The following is a 25,801-nucleotide window of genomic DNA, read 5'->3' on the forward strand; positions in this document are numbered from 1 at the left end:
CTTCCCTAAGTGTCAAAAATTTGCATAAATAAAAAGAGAGAAGCGCTCAACCTGGGAACGAACAATAGCATAATAGCTTGTTCTATGGCTAGTTACCACCCAAGAAGCAGCCTCTTTTTGCTCAACATGTGCCTTTCACAGAATAGAACTTTCCTGAAGCATATCGGTCTGATCCTGACTTCACAGTACAGTCCAGCCCCGAAATACCAGGCAATCCTTCTCTGAATGAGAGAAACAGCAAAACCCCAGACGTACGTTTCGGCCTATTGTGGGCCTCGTCAGTGAGGTGCAGCCATATCCCTCTAGGCACACTGAGCAATGGGTCCACGTCTGGATTCCCGCATCACACTTAGGGAGACTTCCCTAAGTGTCATAATTTGCATAAATAAAAAGAGAGAAGCGCTCAACCTGGGAACGAACAATAGCATAATAGCTTGTTCTATGGCTAGTTACCACCCAAGAAGCAGCCTCTTTTTGTTGAGCAAAAGGAGGTAAATTATTTTCCTTTTTTACATAGAGATGCTCAGGTGATATTTTATTGTCAGTTTCTTACAGTTCTGCTGCATCACTTTCAAGTGATTTAGCATATGAGTATTATGGCCCTTTAACTATAAACAGTATACCCCTAAATCCATAAAGCTTTAATGTGACAAATTTTTAAAATATTTATACTAATAGATGTTTATAATTGTTGGTTTAGAGTACCTAGCTTTTTTTTTTAAATTCATTTATCTGTTTTTGTTAAAAGGGTTTGAAACCTTGTACTTTTTGAGAAACTGGAGAATTTTTAAAGATAAATTATGTGATCATCTTTTGAATCAAAATTAAATGTACCCTTATTGCAAGATTTAAACTGATAAACTGCTCCTTATTAGGGAGTTTTTAAGATAATCAATGCATATTATTATATTTTCCTTTATGGGGTCATTTTGTTCTATACATATGCCTCAGTTTTGAATCTGTGAAAGCGAGCCTATACCCAAAAGATAAAAGATGCATCAGTTATATGACCTCTGCTTCTTAACATCTCCGCAACCTCAGAGGTTGCAAACGCAAGACAACCCAGACTTGTTTGTCCAGCATGACTGACAAGCCCTGCCCCTGCGCAACTGGTTACATGAGAGCAGATGGCTGGGGGTTTTACAAATGATTGCAGTCTTAAATTTTGGCAGCCGATGCTGCACCAGAGGCCCCAAAGGCTTGCGGGCAGGCTCTCCCTATGACAACCTTAATAGATGGGTGCCTTAAATGATAGGGCTTGAGAAGAGTGTTAAGAACTACTCTGCTCTGACAAAATATCATGTTAGCATAATATCATGTATGCTATCCTATAAATCTATATAATGTATAGGATAGTATACAATGTTTGCATTATTTATCCTAGCTAACTATATGATTAACCCCTAGACATGGGTTAAAGACATAGTTAAAGTACAGCCCCAGAGCTGCAAGCTTTGAAGTTCCTGAGTAGGACAGTCAGTGATTGGCAGTTGCGTGTGGCTGCCACACCGGACAACTGTATTTTGCTCTGAAGCTTAAATACTTGCAACTCCCTAGTGGGACATAACCTATATGTTTAACCCTTTTGTGGGAGTTAAATGCATAATGTAAGAATATATAACCATAATGACGCCATTTTGTCTCTAGTAATCCATTTTGTGTAAGCATACCATTTTAAGATGAGTTTTTTGTATTTCATTATAAGGTAGTTATTATCCTGTGAGAAAAAAATGAAGTTGAACACTTTAGCTCAATAATTTGTCCGATGGCCTTGCTATGTCCTGGCGATGCGCCCGGATAAACTATTATCTACAACTGTTTGTTTCTCAGTACAGCTCCTTTTTATTCCTTATTTTTAATGAAGTTCTTTGTTCTAAGCATACTGTGTGAAATGGTGTGATTGCTTAACCCCATATACTGTAACCATTGTCTATGAAAGTCTGTGATGCCTTATAATAAACAGAACAGTGATTAGACTTTACTTGCTGCCTGTCTAAATGCTGTTTCCCGAGATCTCGCCAAGTAACTCATTTAGTTCCAGCTGAAGGTGTAGAATACTGCTAAGTGTCAAGTGATACCTCCGGTTATAAGATAACGCCTAACACATACGGCTACATTACGAGTTTTGCGGTATCAGTGAAAAAGCAGCGTTAAGGCTTTTTTCACTACCACTGGTATTACGAGTCTTGCAGGTCTGGTTGCACCACACACTTTTTTGGCCGGAACACAACGTAACTACCGCAGATTTCAAAAAGTCCTTTTTCAATGGGACTTCTACAGCACCGGTATTACAAGTTTGCCTGGGAGGCCGAAAAGTGAGCGGTACAGCCAATACCATCAATATCCATACCGTAAACTGAAAGTCAGTAGTTATGGGTTTTATGCTACGATGCCGTAACATAAAACTCATAACTAAAGTGCTAAAAAGTACACTAACACCAATAAACTAACAATTAACCCCTAAACTGAGGCCCTCCCGCATCGCAAACACTAAAATAAAATTATTAACCCCTAACCTGCTGCTCCGGACATCGCCGCCACTATAATAAACATATTAACCCCTAAACCGCCATACTCCCGCATCGCAAACACTAGTTAAATATTATTAACCCCTAATCTGCCGCCCCCAACATTGTCGCTACCTACCTACACTTATTAACCCCTAATCTGCCGCCCCCAACGTCGCCGCGACTCTACTAAAGTTATAAACCTTGGAAACCTAACCCTAAGTCTAACCCTAACACCCCCTACTTTAATATAATTAAAATAAATCTAATAAAAAATGCCAATCATTTACTAAATAATTCTTATTTAAAACTAAATACTTACCTGTAAAATAAACCCTAAGATAGCTACAGTATAACTAATAGTTACACTGTATCTATCTTAGGTTTTATTTTTATTTTACAGCTAAGTTTGTATTTATTTTAACTAGGTAGACTAGTTAGTAAATAGTTATTTACTATTTACTAGCTACCTAGCTAAAATAAATACAAAATTACCTGTTAAATAACACCTAACCTTACACTACAATTAAATAAATTACATTAATTAAATACAATTAACTAAATTACAAAATAAACACTAAATTACACAAAATAAAAAATAAATTATCAGATATTTAAACTAATTATAACTAATAGCCCTATCAAAATAAAAATGCCCCCCCCCAAATAAAAAAACCTTAGCCTAAACTAAACTACCAATAGCCCTTAAAAGGGCTTTTTTTTGGGGTATTGCCCCAAAGAAATCAGCTCTTTTACCTGTAAATAAAAATACAAACAACCCTCAACAGTAAAACCCACCACCCACACAACCAACCCCCCAAATAAAATCCTAACTAAAAAACCTAAGCTTCCCATTGCCCTGAAAAGGGCATTTGGATGGGCATTGCCCTTAAAAGGTAATTTAACTCTTTTTCGTTGCCCAAAACCCCTAAGCTAAAAATAAAACCCACCCAATAAACCCTTAAAAAAACCTAACACTAACCCCCGGAGATCCACTTACAGTTTTTGAAGAACCGACATCCATCCTCAACGAAGAGGCAGAAGTCCTCATAGAAGCCAGCAGAAGTCTTCATCCAAGCGGGCCGAAGTCTTCACCAATCCGGCAGAAGTCTTCATCCGGACGGCATCTTCTATCTTTATCCATCCGGCGCGGAGCGGCTCCATCTTCAAGACATCTGGTGCGGAGCATCCTCTTCTTTCCACGGCGACTGAAGAATGAAGGTTCCTTTAAGTGATGTCATCCAAGATGGCATCACTTGAATTCCGATTGGCTGATAGAATTCTTGGATGACGTCACTTAAAGGAACCTTCATTCTTCAGTCGCCGTGGAAAGAAGAGGATGCTCCGCGCCAGATGTCTTGAAGATGGAGCCGCTCTGCGCCGGATGGATAAAAATAGAAGATGCCTTCTGGATGAAGACTTCAGCTCGCTTGGATGAAGACTTCGGCCCGCTTGGATGAAGACTTCGGCCCACTTAAATGAAGACTTATGCCGGCTTTGATGAGGATTTCTGCCGCTTTGTTGAGGATGGATGATGGGTCTTCAAAAACTGTAAGTGGATCTTCGGGGGTTAGTGTTAGTTTTTTTAAGGGTTTATTGGGTGGGTTTTATTTTTAGATCAGGGGTTTTGGGCAGAAAAAGAGCTAAATGCCCTTTTCAGGGCAATGGGGAGCTTAGGTTTTTTAGTTAGGATTTTATTTGGGAGGCTTGGTTGTGTGGGTTGTGGGTTTTACTGTTGGGGGGTTGTTTGTATTATGTTTTTTACAGGTAAAAGAGCTGATTTATTTGGGGCAATGCCCCGCAAAAGGCCCTTTTAAGGGCTATTGGTAGTTTATTGTAGGCTAGGGTTTTTTTATTTTGGGGGGGCTTTTTTATTTTGATAGGGCTATTAGATTAGGTATAATTAGTTTAAATATTTGATCATTTCTTTTTTTATTTTGTGTAATTTAGTGTTTGTTTTTTTATTTAGTTAATTGTATTTAATTAATGTAATTTATTTAATTGTAGTGTAAGGTTAGGTTTTATTTTACAGGTAAATTTGTATTTATTTTAGCTAGGTAGTTAGTAAATAGTTAATAACTATTTAATAACTAGTCTACCCAGTTAAAATAAATACAAACTTGCCTGTGAAATAAAAATAAAACCTAAGCTAGCTACAATATAACTATTAGTTATATTGTAGCTAGCTTAGGGTTTATTTTACAAGTATTTAGTTTTAAATAGGAATTATTTAGTTAAAGGGACAGTCTAGGCCAAAATTAACTTTCATGATTCAGATAGAGCATGTAATTTTAAACAATTTTCCAATTTACTTTTATCGAAAATGTTGCTTTGTTTTCTTGGCAGTCTTAGTTGAAAGCTTAAACTAGGAAGTTCATATGCTAATTTCTTAGACCTTGAAGGCCACCTCTTTTCAGAATGCATTTTAACAGTTTTTCACCACTAGAGGGTGTTAGTTCACGTATTTCATATAGATAACACTGTGCTCGTGCACGTGAAGTTATCTGGGAGCAGGCACTGATTGGCTAGACTGCAAGTCTGTCAAAAGAACTGAAATAAAGGGGCAGTTTGCAGAGGCTTAGATACAAAATAATCACAGAGGTTAAAAGTATATTATTATAACTGTGTTGGTTATGCAAAACTGGGGAATGGGTAATAAAGGGATTATCTATCTTTTAAAACAATAAAAATTCTGGTGTAGACTGTACCTTTAATGATAGTTTTTTTTTATTAGATTTATTTTAATTATATTAAAGTAGGGTTTGTTAGGGTTAGATTTAGGGGTTTATAACGTTAGTATAGTTGCAGCGACGTTGGGGGCAGCAGATTAGGGGTTAATAAGTGTACTGTAGGTGGCGGCGATGTTGGGGGTGGCAGATTAGGGGTTAATAAGTATAATGTAGGTGGTGGCGGGGGCGGCAGATTAGGGGTTAATAACTTTAATGTAGGTGGCGGCGACATTGGGGGCGGCAGATTAAGGGTTAATAAGTGTAGGTAGATGGCGGCGGTGTCGGGGGTGGCAGATTAGGGGTTAATAAGTGTAATGTAGGTGTAGGCAATGTCGGGGCAGCAGATTAGGGGTGTTTAGACTCAGGGTTCATGTTAGGGTGTAAGGTGTAAACATAACTTTTGTTTCCCCATAGGAATCAATGGGGCTGCGTTACGGAGCTTTACGCTCCTTTATTGCAGGTGTTAGGATTTTTTTAAGCCGGCTCTCCCCATTGATGTCTATGGGGAAATCGTGCACAAGCACGTAAAACCAGCTCACCGTGGCACTAGTATTGGAGTGCGGTATGGAGCTCAATTTTGCTCAACGCTCACTTCTTGCCTGCTAACGCCGGGTTTTTGCAAACCTGTAATAGCAGCGCTGTAGGGAGGTGAGCAGTGCAGATATTTTGAAAGTTAGCACCAAGCAGCTTTTACCGCAAAACTCGTAATCTAGCCGATAGTTAGCTAGGATTCAAAAAATGATATGCATTGATAAATTGGAACCCACCATTTTGATGCAGAATTTATATGCCCTATAAATTAGTGGATGCAATTTTTGTATGAAAATATCATTTAAAAAGGATTTCTGTCCTTTGCCTAAATATAGTACTAGACACAACGTTATACCACCTGCATGAAAGCATTACTAATATACATTACATTTCCTGGTTAGCAGGTATTTTAGGCTACAATTAATACAAAGACATTACATACAACTTGCTTAGAATCTTGTCATTTTATCCCATGTGAATGTTCTAAAGATTAAAGCTGTCCTCTATTGTGTGAATAATTCATGACTACCAAGCTTTTATTCAAGAGCAAACATAGCACCTATAGGATGTATATAAGATCAATACAAAAACTGTCACACAAAGAGAAACTCAATGTTCACATTAATGCTGTTTAAAGGGACAAATTAAGCTTTCATGATTCAGATAGAGCATGCAATTTGAAACAACTTTCCAATTTACTTCTTTTTTTAAAATGTTCAGTTTTTTTATATACAACATTTCTAAAGGGGCAGCAGCTCCTACTAAGAATGTACAAGAATTAACTGTAGATACGTATAGGCGTTTGTGATTGGCTGATAGCTCTCACATGATACATGGGGAGGGGAATATGTAAGTAACTTTGAAATTTACCAGAAAAAAAAAATCTAACTCATTTAAAAGTCAGATTTGGTATTTATCAACTGCCAGACAGACTTTGTTCTCTCACGAGAACCGGTCTGCCCGGAATTACAAAATTAGAGCAGTGTATTGCTGCAATACGTTGCCCGTATTTAACATTGCACACGCCGCATGTAACATGCGTTTGCTTCTGCAATACTATCCAATAGCACAATGGCATGTGAGTAGGGGATTGTCAGTCCCCTCCAGGGTGATTGAATCCACTAGCTAATAGTTAACGTACTGGTTAGGAAACCACAGTCTGATGACCGCGGCTTCCTAACTTTCAGCTGCAGGCTGATAAAAGTGTTATAGTATTGTCTTTTTTATTATACAGTTATTAATTAGATAATTTTACTATATTTAATATTATTTTATGGTCCTTTAATATACTCAGTTTGCTTGATGTCTGTTTTAAAGTCAATAAAAAGACATTCTAAAACAACACTCTCCAACACAATGTATTATATATAAACATTAAAAATATATAAAACACCCTTTTTCCCCCAGAAATAATATCCAGTAAAAGCTGTTTAAATTTAATATAATATACTAGTATCATTATGCACTTCCTACTAACACTCATTTGTTATAGTTACTTACTACTAATAAAGGACAGTAAAGCATCTTGTAATTACAAGACATTTCTGTTGTGTTGCTAATTATAATGACATATTAGCCAAGTCTAAACATTTGTAAAACAACTTAACATCTTGTTTATTACAATAAAGTTACAATAGTCAAACTCCACCCATTATTAGACAAGTTTAAAGGAGCTGATCTGGGCTTGAGTCTGAAGACAACAAGGCTAGTGTTAGCATAATGTATTGTTTTGCAGCTGCTATCTGCAAAGCCAATTAGGAAAACATATGTAGCGGGGTTAGCCTCGAAAAGTCTAAAGTGTTTATTTCTAACTCTGTGAAACTGAAAATCCTAGCTAAATTACATGAAATACGGCAAAATGAATAATAAAAGTATATTGAAAAGTTGTTTCACTATACACAACTTATTTATATTTTAATATGTTTACTATCCCTTTCATTAGCATTACCAGGTGTCCATTTAATTTTCCTTTTTACTTCATTAGCGAGGCAGTAAACATCTCCTGCTTTTGTGTAAAAAAACAAAACAATACATAAAAAAATTGTGTTTCTTTTACACACCCCTAAAGAGGCCAAAAAGCAAATTCTTAAACCTAGCTTTTCAAAATGATTCAAAACTACCTAAACCAGCTATTTGATTTGCAGCATTTTAAAAACATAATTTAGAGAATTTGCTTTTTGGTGTCTCTAAAGAATAAGGGACAAGCACATTTTCCGCCAATAGGACATTGATCTGCATCATGCAGTGCAAGTCCCAGCGTACTGCATAAAAGATCTACGCCTGACCTATGTTTCAGCCCTTGCAGTCTTGGTTGTCAATCGACAACCGAGACTTGCTGCTTCTGGGCTGCGGGCATCTGCCTTCATATGGTAAGAAAACACTGATAGTTATTCATTACCATATGAAGCTAGATTGCCTGATTGTTATTGACAGTGACACCGGCCAAGCAAGGGAGGGGAGGAAGGAGTGCGGAGGGAGGAAGAGAGGGTAGGAGAAAGGAAAAGGGGGGAGGAAGGAGTGGGGAGGGAGGAAGGGGGGGTGAAGGAGTGGGGAGGGAGGAAGAGGGGGGGAGGGAAGGGTGGGTCCCTACTCTACAGCAAAAATGGTTTGGCAGAGGAGAGGAAGGACCCTAAACTGCAGAAAAACAAAGATCGCTTAGAGGGGGAGGTGGGGAGGGGGAACCCTACATTACAGATTTTTTTTTTTTTTAATAATAAATAAAAAAAAATATATATATATTATAATATATGGGAGATTAACTCCTTCAGTGTCTGGAATTTCAAGTGTGGTGCGCAGCTGCAATTAGTGGTCTTTTAACTTCCAAAAACCAATGGCAAAGCCATGCATGTCTGCTATTTCTGAAGAAAGTGGATCCCAGAGAACCTTTTACAACCATTTCTCTTATGACTGCAGTAGTTGTGTGAATATTATTTTAGGCCAAATAGTGGCATCAAATATACCAGAATGGGCCTAGATCAATACCTTGGGTTGTCTACTTTAAAAATATATATAGTATTGGGGGTCAATATTGAGAATTTGCGTAGTTCTGCTATACCAAATGAGAGTTAGCCCATTGAATAATTTACATATATATATATATATATATATATATATATATATATATATATATACACACTGTATATATATATATATATATATATATTATATATATGTATATACTATATATATATATATATATATATATATATATACTTATTTATATATATGCATATTTATTTATTTATATGTATATATATATATATATATATATATATATATATATATAGTTAAAGGGATTTTGTATTATACTTGCATTAGCAAAAATGTTTCTAGAAAAAAACTATTACTGTTTTTCAGCAGGATATACACATTTGCTGTGAGGGCCCGTGCACCTGTATTCAAACACTTCAAGTTCTCAGAGATTCAGAAATGGCTTAAATGACACAAATTAAGCCTTTACAGACACAATACATATCACCAACAACACAGTGAGCTTAAATATTGGTGCACAGGTCCTCACAGCATATGTACATATGCCACTGAAAAACAGTAAACACTTTAACTAGAAGCATTTTTTTTGTTAATACTTTAGAAGTATATTGCACATTTCATTTTTTATATTTCTACCTCTTAATGTCCTTTTACATAACTTCCTGAGAATATCTAATTATTATAATATATGTGGTAATATAAAGAGTTATTTAAAGGGATACTAAACCCATTTTTTTTCTTTCATGGTTCAAATAGAGCAGTCTCTTGCTATCTTTGATATATTTGATAAAGCTGGAATCTAAGCTAAGGAGCCGGACCATTTTTGGTTCAGCACTTTGTATAGCGCTTGCTGATTGGTGGTTACACTTAGCCACCAGTCAGCAAGCGCAACCCAGGTGCTAAACCAAAAATAAGCCAGCTTCTTAGCTTAGATTCATACTTTTTCAAATAAAGATAGCAAGAGAACGAAGAAAAATTGATAATGGGAGTAAATTCGAAACTTGCTTAAAATTGTATGCTCTATCTGAATCATTAAAGAATACATTTTGGTTTAGTATCTCTTTAAATATTTTGTCATCAGATTAAAAAAAAGTATTGTAAAATTAAAGACACTGATAGTGTTGGACTAAATACATCTTTTAATTTGATACATGCTGGTATGAATTACATATCCATCTTATATTAACATTTTGTGTTTTTAGTGGTAACCACAGCAGACATCTATTTGTTTATTGCAAATATCTAAAACAGTAGTTATCACTAAGCCTTACATGATATAAAATGATAACTGCTATTGTTACTAGTCTACATAACAGATGCTGGGATTCAACTGCCTGTCTGTCTTGTTTTTGTGGTTTTTATGACACATTTATTAGTCAAAAGAAACTTTAGTATGCCTGCTAGCAATGCTAAATTATTCAAAGAAAATTATAACTAAGCAATTTGTGCTTTCAGAGAAACCAGGTGCAGAACAGGTGGATGTAGATTCTTATCAATATTTAAAGTGACCAATATATCTCTTCTTGCAAAACTGAAAACAAGTTAATATATGCACTGTATAATGTGTCTTTTGCATTACATACAAATAACTTGAACTTTTATTTAAAGGGGCAGTACATTTACTTGTATTATCTAATTTGCTTCATTCTCTTGGAATCCTTTGTTGAAAACCATACCTAGGTATACTCAGGACCAGTACTGCACTACTGGGGGAGCTAGATACTGATAGGTGGGTGCACATATATGCCTCTTGTCATTGGTTAACCAGATGTGGACAGCTAGCTCCCAGTGTTGCATTACTACTCCTTTAAAGGGATACTAAACCCAAATTATTTCTTTCATGATTTAGATAGAGCGTGCAATTTTAAGCAACTTTCTAATTTACTCCTATTATCAATTTTTCTTCATTCTATTGCTATCTTTATTTTAAAAGGATGAATATAAAGCTTAGGAGCCGCCCCATGTTAGCTTCAGCACCACGGATAGCGCTTGCTTATTGTGGCTACATTTAGCCACCAATGAGCAAGCGCTATCCGGGGGCTGAACCAAAAATGGTCCGGCTCCCCCCCAAAAAAAATTGGGTTTAGTATCCCTTTAACTAAAGCTACCAACAGAATAAAGTTATTAATAGAAGAACACTGGAAAATTGTTTAACATTGTATGCTCTATCTGAATTATGAAAAACATTTTAGGTTTTATGTTCCTTTAATAAAAGTGAAAGTTACAAATCACTTAAGAATTTTTTTTTAAACATTTTATTTAGTTATAAAAAAGTAAGTGCTATATAAAACACTGGATACTACAACAGATTGCTGATACTGTAATAATCTTTATCTGAAACTAAGATACCTTCTACATTGTTATTTCAATCATTATTATGATTTTTTTTTTATTGTACTAACTAAGCCATAAGGATGCATTCACAAAGTTTTTATTAAAAATCTACAGTCTTAAAAAGAGAAAGAGAGAGAGAGAGAGAAGAGAGAGGATGGAGAGAGAAGAGAGAGGGAGAGTGGAGAGAGAGGAGGCAGAGAATAGAGAGGAGGGAGAGGAGGGAGAGAAGAGAGGGAGGAGAGAGGAGAGAGAGGAGGGAAAAAAGAGAGAGAGGAGGGAGAAAATAGAGAAGAGAGAGAGGAGGGAGAGAAGAGAGGGAGGAGAGAGGAGAGAGAGGAGGGAGAGAATAGATAGAGGAGAGAAAGGAGAGAGAGGAGGGAGAGAAAAGAGGGAGGAGAGAGGAGGGAGAGAAGAGAGGGAGGAGAGAGGAGAGAGAGGAGAGAGAGAGGAGAGAGAGGGGGAGAGAATAGAGAGGAGAGAGGGGAGGGAGAGGAGGGAGAGAAGAGAGGGAGGAGAGAGGAGAGAGAGGAGGGAGAGAATAGAGAGAGGAGAGTGAGGAGGGAGAGAAGAGAGGGAGGAGAGAGGAGAGAGAGAAGGGAGAGAATAGAGAGGAGAGAGAGGAGGGAGAGAAGAGAGAGGAGAGAGAGGAGGGAGAGAATAGAGAGAGGAGAGAGAGGGGGGAGAGAATAGAGAGGAGAGAGGAGGGAGAGGAGGGAAAGAAGAGAGAGAGGAGGGAAAGAAGAGAGAGAGGAGGGAAAGAAGAGAGAGAGGAGAGAGAGAAGAGAGAGAAGAGAGAGGAGGGAGAAGGGAGAGGAGAGAGGAGGGAGAGAAGAGAGAGAGAAGAGAGAGGAGAGAGAGGAGAGAGAGGAGGGAGAGAAGAGAGAGAGGAGGAAGAGAAGAGAGAGAGGAGAGAGAGAGAATAGAGAGAGAGAGGCGAGAAAGAAGAGAGAGAGAGGAGAGAGGGAAGAGAGAGAAGGAAGAGAGAGAGGAGAGAGGGAAGAGAGAGAATAGAGAGAGAGGCGAGAAAGAAGAGAAAGAAGAGAGAGACGAGAGAGGGAAGAGAAACGAGAGAGGGAAGAGAGAGATGGAAGCAAGAGAGAAGAGAGGAAAGAGAGAGAGGAGAGAAAGGGTAGAGATAGAGAGAGAAAGAGAGAGAAAGAGAGAGAAAGAAAGAGAAAGAGAGAAAAAGAGAAAGAAAGAAAAATAAAGAGATAAAGAAAGAGAAAAAAGAAAGAAGGAGAAAAAGAAAGAGCTCCAAATTCTTTCATCCCTATTTCACGAAGCTTAAAGGGACAGTCTAGTATAAATTAAACTTTCATTATTCAGATAGGACTTTTAATTTTAATCAACTTTCCAATTTACTTTTATCATCAAATTTGCTTTTTTCTCTTGGTATTCTTAGTTTAAACTAAACATAGGTAGGCTCATATGCTAATTTATAAGCCTTTGAGGGCTGCCTCTTATCACAAGCTTTTTAATCTCTTTTCAATACAAAGAGACAGAAAGTACACGTGGGCCATATAGATAACACTGTGTTCAGGCACAGGGGGTTATTTAAGATTTAGCACAAAACAATGCTAAATTTAAGACAATAGATAATAAACAGTCACAGTCATGTGATCAGGGGGCTGGAAGAAGGTTCCTAGATACAAGGTAATCACAGAGGTAAAAAGTACATTAATATAACGGTGTTGGTTATGCAAAACTGGGGAATGGGTAATAAAGGGATTATCTATCTTTTAAAACAATAACAATTCTATGGTAGACTGTCCCTTTAATCAGAAATCACCTAATTATTCAGAGAGACCAACTGCCATTCTTCCAGGTTGCCCTGACACTGCAACTCTATACATATTCCTATGTCCAAGCCACATCCCTGACAATGCCACATGGGTTCCATGACCGTGGGTCTCCCTAAAGGGACACTTAAGTCAAAATTAAACTTATATGATTCAGATAGAGCAACAATTTTAAACAATTTTCCAATTTACTTCCATTAACAAAATCAGCAGAGTCTTTTTATTTTTACACTTTTTGAGTCACCAGTTCACAGAATATACATATATGCATTTGTGATTGGCTGATGGCTGTCACATGGTACAGGGGGAGTGGGAATAGTGTCAGAAAAAAAATATACTACTCATTTGAAGTTCCGACTAAGTGCTATTACATTGTGTTGTTATAATGCATTTGTTGATTATGCTAATCTACTGTATTTTCTGGTCCTTAAAGGGATAGTAAACCCAAATATTTTCTTTCATGATTCAGATAGAGCATGCAATTTTAAGCAACTTTCTAATTTACTCCTATTATCAATTTTTCTTTGTTCTCTTGGTATCTTTATTTGAAAAAGCAGGAACGAAAGCTTTGGAAACAGCCTATTTTTGTTTCAGTACCCTGGTTAGGGCTTGCTGATTGGTGGCTATATTTAGCCATCCAATCAGTAAGTGCAACCCAGGTTCTCAACCTAAAATCGGTCTGTTTTAAAGCATTTATTCCTGCTTTTTCAAATAAAGATACCAAGAGAACGAAGATAAAATGATAATAGGAGTAAATTAGAAAGTTGCTTAAAATTGCAAAATATTTGGGTTTATTTAGCATCCAAGTCCCTGATATCATCCAGCAAATATTTATAGATTTTATACATGAGTTTTACTTTCTATATTTGTCTAGGATTGCCATTTATAAGAATAACCTCCAAATTTATAATGAAGAGGAGAATTCGCTCATCTATATAATATTATAAAAGTGCTGTTGTGTTCAAAGTATTCTGAGAGACATTAAGCAACAAACTGCTTTTGCAATAAATGCTCACTGCCATCTGAAGTGTCTACTTTTCTCACTAAGATATTTCCTGCCAACTGGTTAAGGGGGGCACACATTTAACTTCTTGAGAACCAAATAGAGCTGAAATACATTACCAAGCAATAAATTGCTGCCATCTGTGGCACACAGAATATTACAAGCTAGCATATTTCTTTATGATAAACACTAATTCTTTGTAGGAAAGTATGAACGTGGTATAAATCTAGCAGTATATATGTTACAATTATCAGAAGAATTAATTATCTTTAAATTAATTAATTAATTAACTATATTTTTGTTATGGAATTTAATAAAATCTATTTGTTTCTAAATTTGTAACCTTACGGATTTTTTTTTCTACCGTCATTTCTCTAAAGCTAGCATGCAAATATATAGCAACAAGCAACCACAAGATCTTAAAGGGACATTGCAGCCAAAATTGCAGTCTACATCGATGCATTTCAGTTTTCAATAGAAGCATTTTTCTAATATACACGTATTAGCAATAAAAGCTATTCGCTGTTTAAAAGGTGTATTAAAGTATGCACCGTGCACCAGCATTTTAAAGACAACACTTGCACAGAGAGTCTAATGTGTTTTTACCATCTGTTAATGATTAAATTTGTTAATTGCTGACATGATACAAGCCCCACTGGCACTTTTAGCAGCTGTACTATTTAAAATGCTGGTGCACTGAAAATACCTAGCTATGCTTCACATGCACGTGCAGAGAAATATGTTAACACTAAACCAGTGAAAACTTTTACTAGAATCCTTTTTTGCCAATACATGTATATCGCAAATGTTTCTAGTCAAATATGTAATTCATCTATGTGCATTTCAATTTTGACAGGAATGTCCCTTTAAGTAATGGGAAGATAGGGGTATCTAGGTATCACTATACAAGTTTCCATATAGATAAATCTACAAATCTACAGGATAGATAAAGAGAAAGTTGTAATCATATAGAAATGTGAAGTACTTACTCTTCCTTTGCCTGAGAGCTTTCACTTCTAGATGGAGAGAGAATCACAAAGGACAGAGACGCAGAATGGGTTTAGAATTGGCATGCAACAGGTCACCCGCGAGACATGCAGAGAACAGAGCAAGGGAAGCATGATTGAATAGATGTTAAAAGAGGGCAGAAAAAATAGGCACAGGGAACAGGCTTCAGAAACAAACAAAAAAAGGAAAGTAAGAAAAAATATTAGTACACAATAAAGCAAAACACAACTGATAAAAACAATCTGCAATAGATTAAAAGAGGATTTCAGAAGGAAATTATTGGAGCAGTAAATAAATGTTGCAGGTCATTAGAGCTGTGAAACTTTTGTATATATTTGCACAAAAGATGTGCTTTAAACATACAGAAAACGTTAACAAAACCTATAATATTAAAAAGGTGATCCTTATTCACGTTGTAATGTTTGTATAAACAATATGGTCACAGTGTTCAACTGTCTTTACCATCAACAGGTTTTAAGCCTCAGACAGCCGTAACAGATCAGCAAAAAGCCAACGGAACAGATATCTCTACATGGCACGGGGAGCGTGTATCAAATGGCTGTAAAACTAGGGCACACACAGAGCTTGAGAAGCATGATTAGGTTTAAAGGGAGATTACACTAAAAATGCAAGTCCCCATAAAGTTCTTGCTTAATTTAAATGACAGCATTCTAATATATATTCAATATATATTTTGTTTGCTTTTGCTCTAAAATATTTTTAAAAATAGCTGTCGCAAATTGTCTCAGTCAGGTGCTAACAACGACTCAGAGTCGTAGCTAGCACTCTCCCACCTTGAGGGAGATCTAGGGGAGATAGAGAGCACAAAAGAGGGGGAGAAAGAGCGCAAAAGAGAGGGAGAGAGAGAGCTCAAAAGAGAGGGGGAGAGAGAGAGAGTTTAAAAGAGAAGGGGGAGAGAGAGCGCAAAAGAGGGGGGAAAGAGAGCGCAAAAGAGAAGGGGGAGAGAGAGCGCAAAAGAGGGCGAGAGAGGGCACAAAAGAGAGGGGGAGAGGGCACAAAAGAGAGGGGGAGAGAGCACAAAAGGCCAGGTATGTTTGTCAGATGCAGTCATGCGCAGTAAAGACTGCAGAGCACAAACATACCTGGCCTTGAGCAGCAGAGTAGTTCGCACTGCGGAAGCTGCCTGGTGGGGGTGTGGCCAGGAGTGCTGTGATGGGGGCGTGGTTGGGCGTGACATGACGGGGGCGTGACTGGCAGGCATGGCGAGGGGGCGTGGCCTGCAGGAGAGAGGTGGGGGAGACCAAAAGAGGTGGGAGAGACCAAAAGAGAGGAGGGAAAGAGAGAAAGCGAGCAAAAGAGGGGGGAAGAGAGAGAGAGCAAAAGAGAGGGGAGAGAGAGGAAAAGAGGGGAGAGAGAACAAAAGAGAGTGGGGAGAGAGAAAGCGAGCAAAAGAGGGGAGAAGAGAGAGAGAGCAAAAGAGAGGGGAGAGAGAGGAAAAGAGGGGAGAGAGAACAAAAGAGAGGAGGGAGAGAGAGAGAGCAAAAGAGGGAGGAGAGAGAGAGCAAAAGAGAGCAGAGTGCGAGAGCAAAAGAGAGGGGGGAGAGAGTAAAAGAGAGGGGGAGAGAGAGCGCAAAAGAGGGAGGGAGAGAGCGCAAAAGAGGGAGGGAGAGAGCACAAAAGAGGGAGAGAGCACAAAAGAGGGAGGGAGAGAGCGCAAAAGAGAGGGGGAGAGAGCGCAAAAGAGAAGGGGAGAGAGCACAAAAGAGAGGAGGGAGAGAGCGCAAAAGAGAGGGGGAGAGACAGCAAAAGAGAGGGGGAGAGAGAGCAAAAGAGAGGGGGAGAGAGAGCGCAAAAGAGGGGGGAGAGAGAGAGCAAAAGAGGGGGGGGAGAGAGCAAAATAGGGGAGAGAAAGCAAAAGAGGGGAGAGAGAGAGCAAAATAGGGGAGAGAGAGAGCAAAAGAGGGGGGAGAGAGCAGAAGAGGGGAGGAGAGAGAGAGAGGGAGCAAAAGAGGGGAGAGAGAGCAAAAGAGGGGGGAGAGAGCAAAAGAGGGGGAGAGAGAGCACAACAGCGGGGAAAGAGAGCGCAAAATAAGGGGGAGAGAGAGAGCTCAAAAGAGAGGGGGGAGAGAGAGAACGCAAAAGAGAGGGGGAGAGAGAGGGAGCAAGGGTTGGAACCTCAGTAATTAAAAACTTGGCCCGTGTACACGGGCTTTAGGACTAGTATATCCATGAAAGGGCAAGTATATGATATTCCTATAGGGCTATAGGGATCCCATTAGTGCTTAGAATGCTACTTCTGAGCGGGTAAAAAGGGGCAGAGAGAGATTTGAGAGGAAAAGTGAAAGTGCAGAAAAAGATAGTTTCAAGAAAGAGTGGGGAAAAAAATAAAGAGTTAAGAGATATTAGAGGAGAGAAAAAGAGTGCTAAGAGAAGATTGGCCTGAGAGAGAATGGAGTGGGTACAAAGGGAGAATGGAGAGAGGAGGTAGTAGAGAAAGATGGATGAGATGATAATTATAAAACATTTTTTCCAGGTCTTCTATGACCATAATGTCAACACTCTCTCAGTTCAACAACATTTTTCAGTCCAGCTGTTGCCTTCTCCAGAACCTTAGCTGATGTTGCTAACTGTGATGTACTTATTTTTGTTAATTTATTACTGTATGTAGCATTATTTTATTTCTGATTTAAAATATAAACAATATTAAAAAAATACTTCACAATAAGGTGTTTCACATTAGCTAAACATATGCAAAGAAGTCGGTGGGTTAGTGGGTGGGGTCAAAAGTGGTGAGTAACACTTTGGGACTGGCTAGTAGCTTAGGGCTTGAAATTTTGAGCCCTGTATATATATATATATATATATAAATGAAAATATTTTTCAAACGTATTGTTCAATATTTTTTGATATTGTGATGACCAGGAGCATCTTAAATCTAAATATTTTTTTATTAATATATTAACCATGGTGTGAACAATATTTTTGTTTTAAAACTGTATTAATTTTTTTCGCTTAATACTATAGAAAAATAAACAAAAGTTGCAAAGTCAAATTGTGAATATATATTGTCCCCTGCTACAATCAGTAATATTCACATATACACACAAACATCTAACAGAATAAGGGTGAATACTGAAAATAAAACCTCAATGTTTTTCTGGCTGTTAAAAATTCATATATATATATAAATACATAAACAAAAACACATTAAAATGGGATACAAGACGTGGCATAGTTCCTATCTGCATTAGTACAGGTTCAACTAGGTAGCAACATGTAAAAGAACTCCATATATATTATTAACCACCACTTTAGCCTGGAATTGGAGTACTCTATCAAAATTCTAAACCTAAATATAACCCTTATCTAAAAGGACCATCTGCATGTCTATACTATATATGTCATGTGGTCCTTGTCTTTACGATGGTCTAAAGCAAACATCTTCAAACTTGGCCCTCCAGATGTTGTAAACTACATTTCCCATGATGCTCTGCCAGCTGATATGCTTACAACTCCCTGAACCAATCAGGAGGACAGTAACAAAAAAACACCACCTCAAAGGTGCAACTGAAACTTGGCAAAAACCCCCATTAAGAAGTTAGACTTTAGTCTGATTTCTGTTTAACCCCAACCTCAAAAAAATAAGAATAAAAAACAGACATTAAAGAGACTTCATATTGAAATAATAAAAGATTCTAGATTGGTAGAAAATATTGTTACTTAAGGCTTATTATTACCTCCCCACAAAGGAGTTAAGTGTTTAATTACCACAAAGGAGCCACCTTAAAGGGACACTGTACCCAATTTTTTTCTTTTGTGATTCAGATAGAGCAGGAGATTTTAAGCAACTTTCTAATTTACTCCTATTATCAATTTTTCTTTGTTCTCTTGCTATCTTTATTTGAAATAAAAGCCATCTAAGCTTTTTTGGGTTAAGAACTCTGGACAGCACTTTTTGATTGGTGGATGATTTTTTCCACCAATCAGCAAGGACAACCCAGGTTGTTCAGCAAAAATGGGCCGGCAGCTAAACTTAGATTATTGCATTTCAAATAAAGATACCAAGATAATAAAGAAAATTTGATAATAGGAGTAAATTAGAAAGTTGCTTAAAATTGCATGCTCTATCTGAATCACGAAAGAAAAAAATTTGGGCTCAGTGTCCCTTTAAGAGTTGCATATGGATGTAGCTCCCAAACACCAGCTGTGCGCTGTTCAAGATCATCTATATATTTTTATATTGTTGCTACATTGATAAACAGTACAAATATTGATTCAATGATACATATACAGAGGTTATTTGTGCATAAAGATAACATGATGAATTAGAGCAGATATTTAGAATATTTTTTATTAAGTATAAATTCTCCTCATAGGTTCTTGGTATTTTTACTATATATTTTTTAATTCAAAGTATTAAATGATATAATTACTAGTTGGTAAGCCTGCCCAGAGTGTAGTCTATGTGTTGTTAATAAAAAGAAAATTGAATTACAGAAAAAAAATAAACAAATTATCAAAAATTAAACCTAATCCCTATGAAAATTAAAAAGCTCCCCCACCCCAAAATAAAAACACCCCCTAATCTAATGCTGAGCTACCAATAGCCCTTAAAAGGGCTTTTTGTAGGGCATTTGCGATAAGTTAAACAACTCTTTTGCAGTTACAAAAAATGCTAAGTCCCCCCTAACAGTAAAATCCACAAACCGACCCAAAATAAATAAACCCAACACTAAAATACCTAAACTATCCGTTGCTCTGAAAAGGGCATTCATATGGGCATTGCCCTTAAAAGCTCTTTTGCTGCCCATCCCTAATCTAAAATAAAAAAAAATAAAAAAAAATAAAAACCTGTCTAAAACCCCCCAAAAAATAAAAATAAAAACCTAATCCGTATGAAAATAAAAAAGCCCCCCCAAATAAAAACACCCCCTAATCTAATGCTAAACTACCAATAGCCCTTAAAAGGGCTTTTTGTAGGGCATTGCCCTAAGTTAAACTGCTCTTTTGCATTTACCAAAAATTCTATGTCCCCCCATAACAGTCAAACCCACCACCCACCAAACCCCCCAAAATAAATAAACCTAACACTAAAAAACCTAAAGTATCCATTGCCCTTGAAAGAGCATTTTTTTTATTAAGATTAGGGTGGACAAAAGAGCTAAATGTCCTTTTACGGCCAATAGGTAGTTTAGGTTTTTTAGTGTTTGGTTTTTTTATTTTGGGGGATTTGGTGGGTGGGGGGTTTTACTGTTGGGGGGGGGGGACTTTGTGTATTTTTAATGTAAAAGAGCTGTTTATTTTGGGGCAATCCCTGCAAAAAAAGCCCTTTTAAGGGCTACTGGCAGTTTATTCTTAGATTAGGGGGTGTTTTTATTTTGGGGAGGCGTTTTAATTTTCATAGGGATTAGGTTTAATTTTGTAAATTTTGGTAATTTGCTTTTTTATTTTCTGTAATGTTAACCTTTTTTATTTTTTGGAATCTTAGCTTTTTTATTTTTTGTAACTTTAGTATTTTTTAATTTAGGTAATTTCAATTTGTGTTAATTTAGGGGGTGTTAGGTTAGGGGGCTTAGTAATTTAATTAGTTATTTACATTGTGGGTTTTGGCGTTTTAAGGGGTTAATAGGTTAATTAGGTTTATTGCGATGTGGGGGTTTTGCGGTTTAGGGGTTAATAGGTTATGTTTATTGCGATGTGGGGATTTTGCGGTTTAGGGGTTAATAGGGTAATTAGGTTTATTGTGATGTGGGGTCTTGCGGTTTAGGGATTAATAGGTTAATTAGGTTTTTTGCGATGTGGGGATTTTGCAGTTTAGGGGTTAATAGGGTAATTAGGTTTATTGCAATGTGGGGGTTTTGCGGTTTAGGGGTTAATAGGGTAATTAGGTTTATTGCGATGTGGGTGGTTGATGTGGGTGGTTGATGGTTAAGAGATTAAGGGGCTAATTACTTTATTATTTTGTGATGTGTGGGTTTTCGGTGTATGTGTTAATAATTCGTGTGGGAGGTTCATTTTTTATTTTTGTTATACTTCGTGTAATGCTCCGTTTGCCTTCGCTGCATCCCGGTGGATTCCGAAAATGGCAGGGTGGTGAAAGAATCCACTTTTGGTGGATTCTTTCACCACCCTGCCATGATGCAGCTTTGCTGCATCCAGGTGAATTCTTTTGGCTGCGCACGCAGCCAACATTCTGTTGGCTGCCTCGCGCTGCCAACATTCCATTGAGGATGCGTGCGCAACTGCCGACGGCGACGGACATTACAAACGCAATTATAGTATAGATTCCTCACTAAAGGTGTGTGTATAAAAAATGTAATATGAGGTAATAGGATGTCAAGCATTACTTCTAAGCCAAATTTTACAAGAAATATCATATTGGAGCTGTTTTTTTGTTGTTGTTTTTTTTTGTTTTCTTTACCAATGTCCAACATTTTCCAATCTATTTTTTGGGTTTCAATTTATTTCTGTCTGAGTAGGTAAAAAAAACAAAAAAAAAAAAAAAAAAAAAAACAGCCACTACTGCAGAGTATAAAATGTATGATATTTGCTAAAAAGCAAATCTCATACATTTTATACTCTGTAGCTGGTAAAAACAGTAATTGGGAACACATTAAAGGACCATGATACCCAAATGTTGAAACACTTGAAAGTGATGCAGCATTAGCTATAAAAAGCTGACTAGAAAATATCACCTGAACATCTCTATGTAAAAAAAAAAGATATTTTACCTCAAAAGTTCCTCAGTAGACACATCCCATTGTAAAGGACTTCTAAGCAGCAAATCAGTATGTCTGTCCCGGGACAGCTAAGGGGTTGAGCCTTGTGCACTCTCATGTTATTTCCCTATTCAGTTTAAGGAAGTTTACTATGAAATCTCATGAGAGTTAAGTCAAATCTCATGAGATCACAGTAAAAGAGTTCATGACCTCAGCACTGTTGATGCTGATTGGCTGCTGTTCATTTCTTCTTTTTTTTTTACCTGCAGCTGGGCAACAGTTGAGTATAACTTTTTACACAGAACTTACTCTGCTGAGCTGAAGATATTGTGAGGTAAAATATCTTCCTTTTTAACATAGAGATGCTCAGGTAACATTTTCCTGTCAGCTTTTTACAGTTATACTGCATCAGTTTCAAGTGATTTGGCATATGAGTAGTATGTCCCTTTAAGGGAAAAACAGTTTTATAGTATACTGTCCCTTTAACTAACCTTCCTGCTTTTAAACAAAGGATAACAATAAAATGAAGAAAAATTGATAATAGATGAAATTGGAAAGTTTTTTCAAAATTGTATGTTCTATCTGAATCATGAATGAGGCTTATTTGTGTATATGAACTGGCTGATTTTGTGTTTTGAAGCCATAACCTAATAAAATGGGTTGAACTTGTAGGTATAATCAGATCCCGTTACTTTATCACATTGTGTACACATACCTGCTTCTTTATCTTATATCTGTCCATAAACCAATCACCAGTACTTGAAGAGAACAATGGGGAATTAACATTTTATTACCTTATCTCTTCTATAACCCGCTGGGAGTGTAATTTATTTTACTGGCTGTGTTAACACAGCTTGGCATTGAGGCCAAAAACTTTCAGAATAGGTGGGGATACCACAGAATAAATCAACCATTTCAAATGCCAATATAAGGGTAATGGAAATACTTGTAGACAATTTAATACACTCCAGCAGGTAAAGTGGATCATTGGGAACCAATTAAAGGGGAGAAACATTTTAAGTAAACTGTCCCTTTAAGGAGGGTATCTAGTTTAGTTTTATTGGTATTCTTTTTTGAAAAGCATACATAGGTGGGCTCCGGAGCTGGGAGATACCTGCTAATTGGTGGCTGCACATATATGCCCCTTGTCATTGGCTTACCAATGTGTTAGCTCCCAGTAGTACATTACTGTTCCTTTAACAAAGGATACTAAGAGAATGAAGCAACATTGATAATAGAAGTAAATTGGAAAGATATTTAGAAATGTCATACTTCTGCTGACATGTTAATATTAAGACATTTGCCGTACAATATCTGTCACTCATAAACAAAAATGATATTAGCAAATCTGCTTTTTATAGGAAATACACTTTTTAACTGAACTTAGCAGTCACCACTAAATAAGTGGCTAGCCTGTAAGCTTATCCTGAATAAGAAATAAAAATTGGAATTTAAAAACTCAAAATAATAAATTTGACTTATTATGTGATTCAATTGGTTTACAAATTATATACACGAATTTGCACCAATTTAACAAGTAACTCTATAAAAGAGCAAGGAAATGGGTGATTATTTCCCCTTTTTAAACTGCTTAAAATAACTTGCATAGCTCTTTAACATTCTATAGAGTTATGTTTTCATTGACAGGTATCTAAAAATTTGTATTGTCCAGTTATGGGCTACAACCTCTATTGTCAAGGTTCCATAAAATGTAACAAAGATAGGTAGGGTACAGCGCTAGACCAATCCTACTATGCCTAACTATAGTAATTGTCTCCTCCCTAGACAATTCAAAAAACAAATAAGTAGAGCAATAGGTATAGAAGGCGCTCAACAGCTGTAGGATTTATAGATACGTAGTATCACCTTATACAAAATAGATAAATATTACCCTATATAAAATATCACCTTATATAAAATAGATTAATGAGCCAGTATTACTATAAAATCGCAATTTTAATAATCTAGTGAAAAAAATAAAACCAAACAATGACTAAAACACACAATTCAAATATAAGATCAATGTCTCACAATGGTTAAAAAATATATGTCATTACCAAATAAACATTCACACTATTCACTCAACATAACAATCTCTCAGAGTCCTATGACACATAACATGTGTAGCGATAATATGTTAGTATCGTAAGTGTCCAGCAGTTAATGTCTCTTATGGGGAATAAGAGACATTAACTGCTGGACACTTACGATACTAACATATTATCGCTACACATGTTATGTGTTATAGGACTCTGAGAGATTGTTATGTTGAGTGAATAGTGTGAATGTTTATTTGGTAATGACATATATTTTTTAACCATTGTGAGACATTGATCTTATATTTGAATTGTGTGTTTTAGTCATTGTTTGGTTTTATTTTTTTCACTAGATTATTAAAATTGCGATTTTATAGTAATACTGGCTCATTAATCTATTTTATATAAGGTGATATTTTATATAGGGTAATATTTATCTATTTTGTATAAGGTGATACTACGTATCTATAAATCCTACAGCTGTTGAGCGCCTTCTATACCTATTGCTCTACTTATAATGTTCCATAAAACCCATTTGTGAAACTAACATCTTACGGAAAAAAAAAAAAAATCGCCACCACATTGCAACATGCAACTTGTGCAATTCAAGGAGATTTGTACTCGGTTGTTGTCACATGCGCAAGTTGGGAATGAAGCTTCATGACACTCAAAATAGTAGTATCTATCTAATAATGGTTTACCTCTTGGCGCATAGAAGGATTTCCACTGTGAAGGATCCAGTATCGTAAAAACTCTTACAGAACAAACTAATTAAAACACCCTGGGTAAAACATTTAACTAACATGCACAAGAGAAAACAGGAAAAAAGTAAAGAAAAACAAATCGAGCCAACCTTGTTAGCTTTGAAATAGTGAGACACGACCAGGAGACAAGATTCTTCACAAGGATAATAGTTTTTATGAATTTTGCATGCTTGGCATTAGTATATGTAAAATATCCTGACCATGCCCGTTGAACTCCCTGGAACACCCATGGTTAGTCCCTTATTCATGTTTGTGAGGTCTCTCCGAGATACCTCTCGTTCTCTCCGAGATACCTCTCATTCTCTCCGAGATACCTCTCATTCTCTCTGAGATACCTCTCGTTCTCTCTGAGATACCTCTCGTTCTCTCTGAGATACCTCTCGTTCTCTCTGAGATACCTCTCGTTCTCTCTGAGATACCTCTCGTTCTCTCTGAGATACCTCTCGTTCTCTCTGAGATACCTCTCGTTCTCTGTGAGATACCTCTCGTTCTCTCTGAGATACCTCTCGTTCTCTCTGAGATACCTCTCGTTCTCTCCTGCAAGGCTTTTCCATAATAAAACAGAAGTATATTCCCCAAGTTGTTGCATTTGTTATTGTTTTATTAGCAAAAGGTCTTCCTTTCATTTTGGGCACTTAATACAACTGTAGATGTAAATGAAAGGATCACCCACTAATGTATCTGTAAAAAAACAAAATTTATGCTTACCTGATAAATTTATTTCTCTTGTGGTGTATCCAGTCCACGGGTTCATCCATTACTTGTGGGATATTCTCCTTCCCAACAGGAAGCTGCAAGAGGACACCCACAGCAGAGCTGTCTATATAGCTCCTCCCCTAACTGCCACCCCCAGTCATTCGACCGAAGACAAGCAAGAAAAAAGGAGAAACTATAGGGTGCAGTGGTGACTGTAGTTTAAAAATAAAAAACACCTGCCTTAAAATGACAGGGCGGGCCATGGACTGGATACACCACAAGAGAAATAAATTTATCAGGTAAGCATAAAAAATGTTCCCATTACTTGTGGGATACCAATACCAAAGCTTTAGGACACGGATGAAGGGAGGGACAAGGCAGGTGCTTAAACGGAAGGCACCACTGCCTGTAAGACCTTTCTCCCAAAAATAGCCTCCGAAGAAGCAAAAGTATCAAATTTGTAGAATTTAGAAAAAGTATGAAGCGAAGACCAAGTCGCCGCCTTGCAAATCTGTTCAACAGAGGCCTCATTTTTAAAAGCCCATGTGGAAGCCACCGCTCTAGTGGAATGAGCTGTAATTCTTTCAGGAGGCTGCTGGCCAGCAGTCTCATAAGCCAAGCGGATTAAGATTCTCAGCCAAAAAGAAAGAGAAGTTGCCGAAGCCTCTGGCCTTTTGGCCTCTCCTCTGGGTTTTCGGTGTATGTGTTAATAATTCGTGTGGG

At 37.1% G+C, this 25,801-nt stretch overlaps 1 protein-coding gene across 2 annotated transcripts in view; it reads right to left on the reverse strand.

Annotated features, from left to right (window-relative positions):
• Positions 1 to 25,801, reverse strand: part of ESPN (espin) — a 556,807-nt gene that overhangs the window by 99,624 nt on the left and 431,382 nt on the right. The window contains exon 10 of one of the 2 annotated variants that reach the window (XM_053690389.1): positions 14,884 to 14,910. The exons of the other annotated variant lie outside the window; for it this stretch is intronic. Within the exon in view, the coding sequence (XP_053546364.1) occupies positions 14,884 to 14,910 (27 nt within the window). The remainder of the gene's footprint in view (positions 1 to 14,883; positions 14,911 to 25,801) is intronic. 2 annotated transcript variants of the gene reach the window in all.

The sequence above is a fragment of the Bombina bombina genome, chromosome 8 (genome assembly GCF_027579735.1).
Source record: "Bombina bombina isolate aBomBom1 chromosome 8, aBomBom1.pri, whole genome shotgun sequence".
Taxonomy (NCBI): domain Eukaryota; kingdom Metazoa; phylum Chordata; class Amphibia; order Anura; family Bombinatoridae; genus Bombina; species Bombina bombina.